Source organism: Alligator sinensis, unplaced genomic scaffold (assembly GCF_000455745.1).
Source record: "Alligator sinensis unplaced genomic scaffold, ASM45574v1 scaffold647_2, whole genome shotgun sequence".
NCBI lineage: Eukaryota > Metazoa > Chordata > Crocodylia > Alligatoridae > Alligator > Alligator sinensis.
The window spans coordinates 2,571,323-2,577,678 of NW_005841832.1; the positions used below are offsets into that span (position 1 = coordinate 2,571,323).

The following is a 6,356-nucleotide window of genomic DNA, read 5'->3' on the forward strand; positions in this document are numbered from 1 at the left end:
GGCTTAGGTAGGCAGACAGGCAGCCCTGCCTCCAGCCACCCCCTTCCTCCCTGCCCACCCAATGGGCACCTCTCATCCTCCCCACCCCCTCCCAGCCCATAGACACCTCACACCCTCAGCTTGCCCCTTGCCCCTCCAGCCCTGCCAGCTTCCCCGTGCCCGCTCCCCAGCCTAGCAGGCACCTCGGATTTCAAGCTTGCATTCAGTGAGGGCTTCACCCAGGTTGTTGACAGCCCGGCAGCTGTAGGTGCCCCCATCAAAGGGGCTGGGCTTGCGGATGTGCAGTGTCAGGACACCCTGGTTGTTCTTCATCAGGAACTTGGGGTCCTCACGGATCTCCATCTTGTTTTTCATCCAGATCACCTTAGGCTGGGAGGAGCATCATGGATGGAGGAGAGGGGCATCATACAGCCTCCAACCTCCCCCAACCACGGTGGGGGGCAAGTGACCCCCACCCCACCCCACACACAAGGGGGGCAGAGACCTCAGACCCCTCCCACCTACCCCCCACACTTGACCAGGAGGGAAACCCCCAGTCCACTAGCTATCCAACAGCTACACCAACACTGGGGAGGATCCCCAGTCCCTCAACTACCTTCCACCTACATCCACACTGGGGGGAGGGATCCCCAATCTCACCTACCCCACAATCAAGTGTGTGATCCCAAAGATAAACTACAAGCTTCCCCTGGCACTCTATGAACACCTCCTTCCAGAGAGGACCAGTCTGGGGCCAGGGGAAGGTCAGGCTTCACCTCCAGCCTTTCATGTTACCAGGTTCAGGGTGTTGGTGTCCTCCCCAGACCCCAGTGGGTGGGAAAATTTTGGGTGGAGAGTCCCTGACCAAGAGGGACTGTGTACCTTGGGGTGCCCCCGCACTGCGCAGTTCAGGGCTGTGCTGTACCCAGCCACCACGGTGCGGTCAACCAGGGGTGTCAAGATTTGGGGCGCCATGCTGAAGTCATGTTCCTTGTAGTCCATGGGTTTATACATGATCCCTGGGTGGGGGCACCAAAAGAAGGGTGGTGAGTGAGGACATGGAGAGCCAGTCCCATGCCCCCCACTCCCCTCCCTGGCCTGGCTAGGTCCACCCCACTGGAACCCAGGTATCCATGCTCCCAGCCTCCCTGCTATAGCCACACTCACAAAGCTGGTGTGCAACCCAGGTGTCTGGGCTCCCAGCTCTGCTGCTCCAGCCCTTGAGACGCTACTGCTCCAATGCTGGGAGAGACCCCAGGAGCCCTAGCTCCCAGCCCTGTTCTAACCCGCTAGACCCCATGCACCCCCAGCCTGGGGAGAGAATCAAGGTGTGCCATCTCCCAACCCCTTCCTGCTGGCTGAATGGCTCCAGCCCTGCTCTGGCCTGTCAGAACCCCAATATCCATCAGACCTGTCTTGTGGATGAAGGCAGTGTTCTTGGAGACACCAGGCGAGTCGCTGAGCCCACAGATGTTCTCGCTGTACACACGGAAGTAGTACTCGTTGCCCATGATCAGGTCTGACACGGTGCAGCGTGTTAGCCGGTTGTGCTCGTACACCGTAAACCACTCCTGGGGGGCATGGAGGTAGGGACGGTCACCAAGGGGTATCACACTGATGACTTTCTGCAGAGCATAGCTTACAACCACAAATGGGGAAGGGGGCCTCAGGATGAGGGGCTGTGGAGAATCTCATGTATTGGGGAGCCAGGACAGGGATCCCCTTTTGCAATGATCTTCTGGCCTGAGATCTTCAAAGAGGGGGCTGGGATATGCCCCTAGGTGAGGGGGTTCAGGGCAGAGGCAGTGGGAGGGTTGGATTGGTGAGAGAAAGAACAAGGGGTCCCTCTCACCATGGTCTTCTTGTCGGCCTTCTGGATGGCATAGCCCATGATTTCAGAGTTACCATCGTCCTTGGGGGGCTCCCACTCCACCAACGCATTGAAGCCCCAGACCTCCTTCACCATCACTGCCTGTGGCGGCCCGGGCTTTTCTGGGTGGGGGAGCACAGTGGGGGGAGTCAGGATAGAGGGGGGCATTTGTACCAAGAAAAATAGGTCCCCCAAGGGGCTATAGAGCCCCTCAACCTTTGTGGGTGGGCAGAGCCCACCCTGGCCTACCCTCCATTCCCACCCTGCAGGACTAACCTGCCCCCCGCAGCTTGACAAGCCCCAGCACATGCATCGCAGGTGGGCTCCCAGCTCCCCCTCCCACCCTCCACTTCAAAGGCTCCAATAAGAGGATTATGGGAGGCAGAAAGGGGGGAGGTGAGGGGGCACAGTTGGCCTGGCCCATCACAGGACCCTAAATATAGAACAGGGCACAGCCCTCCTTCCCAATGCACACACCAGGGTTGGAGGAGGTGGGAAGGAGGGGCTGGGGGGCTCAGCTGCCCCCCACTACCACCCCTACAGGGAAAAGGGAACATGAAGCAGCAGGGGACACTGGCAGCAGAGACCCCAGCCCCCAACCTCTCACCCCAGTTGCCCTGCCCCCCCACATCCTGGCTCCCCCCTGGCCTGCTCCCCTCCACAGCTCTCACCCACGATGCGGATCTTGATGGTGGCCTTGTCCTCCATGTTCTCGATCTGCACCAACAGCTCGTACTGGCCCGAGTGGTGCCGGGCAGCTGAGCGGATGAAGAGAATTGTGTCCAAGTCGGATGTGCGCACACTGATCTCCTTGGGGTCCAGGGGCTGCCCGTCCTTCTTCCACGTTACCTTGGGCCGTGGCTTACCCTAGGGGTTGGAGGGGTGGGGGGTGTCACGATACTGCAAACTTTCCCTGAGTAGTGACCTGGCCAGGGATTCACTACTGCGAGCTTCCCCTTAGCAGTGCCCCAGCCAGGGGTCTCCTGCTGTGAACTTCTCCAAAGCAATGCCCTGCCTAGATGTCCCCTGCTGCAAGCTTCCCTGGAGCAGTGCCCCAACTGGAACTACCCTACTGCGAGCTTCTCCAGAACTGTGCCCTCACCAGGGAGTCCCTGCTGCAAGATTCCCTAGAGCAGTGCCCGCATCAGGGATCCCTTGCTGTGAGCTTCCCGGTAGCATTGCCCAGCAGGGACCCTGAAGACTCTTAAGGCATCCAACCCCCATCCCTCCCCCTCCTCCTCTCCCTACCACAGCTCACCTGGAAGGGAATAACCAGGTTGACCTGCTCCCCCACCTTCTTGATGTAGGTCTGACGCAGCTGCCGAGGCAGGCGGATCTTCGGCTGCTCTGGGGTTGAGAGGGAGTGTTAAAGGGGGCAGGAGATGCCACAGGAAGCAGTTGGAGGTGGGGAGTTCCCCTTGTGGGGCAGGGGTCTATGCCCATGGGAGGGGAGGGGTGGATTCTCCCATGGGGGGAGGAGGGTCACTTACGAACAATCTCCCGGATGGTGACAGGCTGCGCCATGGTGGCTGGCTGGCTGTGGCCGGCAATGTTCACGCTGGTGACACGGAACATGAGCTTCTCACCTGTGGGCAGCCCCTTCACCATGAAGCCACAGCGCTCCACCAGCTCTGTGTTGCCCGGGATCCATTCATCCGCTGTGGGGAGGGGGCACAGGGCAGGGCAAGGGGGGTGAGGGTCAAAAGGCAAGGCGAAAGGAGCAGGGCCCACCAGGTCAGAGATCACAGCATGGGTCAGGCCGCCCCATCTGATCCTAGGGGTCTCTCCCAGCCTTGGCCACATGGGACCAATTAACAACAGCCATGTACTGGGTCAGCCCACAAATCACCTTGCCCAGGCCCCTCTGTCACACAGGGACAGAGAGCGGATGCTGAAAATGAGAGTGAATTGGGTGTGACCAGGGTTTTGTCCCCACTGTTCCTCTCTCACTTGCAGCCTCCAGCATTTAAGGTCCAGGAAGTTCTGATTCAGAGGCTGTGCCCCTAACTCCCATGCTCAATAACTATTTGATGCCCCTTTCTGTCAAGAACTTGTCCAATCCCTTCTTGAATTTGGCTGAACTGTCAGCATCCACCACCTCTGGTTGCACCAAGTCCCACACCTGAATCACATGTTGGGTGAGAGAGAACTTCCTTTTGTTTATTTTAAACTTACAACTTACTGGCTTCATTTTGTGACCCCTAGTTCTTGTCTTGTGAGAGATAGTAAATAATAAATCCCTATTGACTTCCTCCACCATTTAGTATTTTGTAAACCCTTCTCATGTACCCCCTCAAGTGTCTCTTTTCTAAACTGAACAGGCCTGGCCTCTTTAGTCTCTCCTCATATAGAAGCCCCTCCATGCCCCTGATCATCCTTGTTGACCTTCTCTAAACCACCTCTAGTTCTCCTGTATTCTTCTTGTGGTGTGGGAAGCAGAACTGGGTACAGGATGTAAGGTGTGGACGTGCCATGGGCTTATGAAAGGGTACAGCCACAGGGCATTCCCTCCACCCCAAGGTCCAACCCAGCCCTACAGATATCACTCACAGCCTTCCCGGCAGTACTCGATGAGGTAGCCATCAATGCCACCAGCCCCGATCCGGTCTGGTGGGCGCCACTTCAAGGTGGCTGTGGTGTCTGTCACGTCCTCCAGGGTCAGGTGGGTCGGCTCACTGGTGGGGGCTGCAGGGTGGGGGGAGGGAGGGGAGATCAGAGCTCCTCTGCAGAGAAATGTACCCCCCCCAACATCTCCCACTGCCCCCTCAAAACTATTCACAGCCCCTATCCACATAGCCCCAAGCCTGGGCCCCCTGCCCACCCACCCCCACAGCACAGAGACTGGGACTGGGCTGTGCCAGGGCTCCTGCTGGGACCAAAGCAGGTTCCTGGCTAAAGGGTCTTGCTCCTCCTCTCAGTCAGACTAATGGGTATATTTGAGGTCAGGAAGGAATTTTACTCCCTGGTCAGTTCAAATGCAGACTGTGGGTTGTTTGCCTTCCTCTGTAGTGGGGATGTGGCCTCTAACTGGGATCTCCTGAGTGCATATTAACAACCTTTTCCAGCAGCAGGACATTGGCTACTGCAGTCCCCCTGCTTTACCTGTGGCAGGTCTGGGTGTAATGTCCTGTGTTGTGTCAGGGTGGGCACCACTTTACTAAGAGATTAGACAATGGATTTGTACAGGATTGTTTGGCTGGGGCTGATTCTGCCTCAGTCAAGGGGTTGGACTAGATGACTTCTGGAGGTCCCTCTTCTAGCCTAATTCCTCTATGATTTCTATGCCTTCCCACAGAACAACCCCTACCCCCACCCCGGCCTCACCAATGGGCATGAAGGGCTTGGTGTTGTGGCTGGGCTGGGAGACCCCGATGGCGTTGACAGCAAAGACACGCATCTCATACAGCACGCCCTCAATCATCTTGGTGGATTCGTAAGTGGTGTCCGTGTACACCTCGAAATTCAGCTTCATCCACCGCATGCTGCCCTTTTTCTTGCGTTCCATCAGGTACCCTGGGGGTGGGGGGCAGCGTAAGTCTCATCTCCATGCCCCTACCATCCTCCATGAGGTGCCCTGAGCCTGAGGGGGCAACATGAAGGGCTTATACCCACACCCCCCCAGAGGAACACAGCTACCTGCAAGTTGTGTGGTGAGAGAGGCAGCGAGCTGCTGGGAAGGGATGGCCTCCACCTCTCTCCCCTAGGGAGGAGGCTCTTCTCAGCCAGACTGGCTGACCTGCTCCACCGGGCTTTAAACTAAGCCCGTTGGGGGACGGGGGGACTACCGCCACTGCTGGCCCGCTGAGCAATCCTTACAAAGCCAGCGGATCATGGCGCTTCAGGTAGCCCACCCCTGCCCCAGCCCTGGTAAAATCTGTGGGCAAGGAAGGAGCCCCCCAGGGGGCACTTGCCTGCCTGTACACTAATGCCAGGAGCTTGGGGAATAAGCAGGAGGAGCTCATCCTCATGCTCAGTACAAACAATTACGATGTCATAGGGATAACGGAGACCTGGTGGGACTCCACCCATGACTGGACCACGGGGATAGATGGCTATACCCTGTACAGGAGGGATCGTGTAGAGAAAAGGGGCGGGGGGGGTAGCTCTCTATGTTAAGGAAAGCTACACGTCCCTGCAAGCTGATATTGGCGACCAGGGTGGACGGCTGGAGACCCTCTGGGTTAAAATCCGTGGGGAACACGGCACAGGGGACACAATGGTGGGAGTCTATTACAGACCTCCCACCCAAAGTCCTGAGCTTGACCAGGAGTTTGCCCAGGAACTGGCTGAGGCAGCTTGCTCCAGGACCATGGCTGTCATGGGTGACTTCAATTACCCAGACATCTCGTGGGAGGATCGCTCAGCAAAATCTGAGCGGTCGCAAAGCTTCCTCTCGTTGCGTGGATGACCTCTTCCTGACTCAAGAAGTCTATGGGCCAACAAGAGGCAAAGCGCTGCTCGACCTGGTGCTGGCTACTGGGGATGACCTAGTCGGCGACCTAGTGAT

General features: G+C 57.8%; 1 protein-coding gene across 1 annotated transcript in view; it reads right to left on the reverse strand.

The window, feature by feature from the left end:
- Positions 1–156: 156 nt before the first annotated feature.
- The window catches only part of MYBPC2 (myosin binding protein C, fast type), a 24,534-nt gene continuing 18,334 nt past the window's right edge, over positions 157–6,356 (reverse strand). Inside the window, exons 20-28 of the mRNA XM_025195795.1 lie at positions 5,174–5,362; positions 4,400–4,534; positions 3,340–3,507; positions 3,108–3,196; positions 2,521–2,716; positions 1,832–1,971; positions 1,391–1,550; positions 862–998; positions 157–369 (exon numbers count right to left, since the gene is read on the reverse strand). Coding sequence (XP_025051580.1) covers positions 172–369; positions 862–998; positions 1,391–1,550; positions 1,832–1,971; positions 2,521–2,716; positions 3,108–3,196; positions 3,340–3,507; positions 4,400–4,534; positions 5,174–5,362 — 1,412 coding nt within the window. The 3' untranslated portion in view covers positions 157–171. The remainder of the gene's footprint in view (positions 370–861; positions 999–1,390; positions 1,551–1,831; positions 1,972–2,520; positions 2,717–3,107; positions 3,197–3,339; positions 3,508–4,399; positions 4,535–5,173; positions 5,363–6,356) is intronic.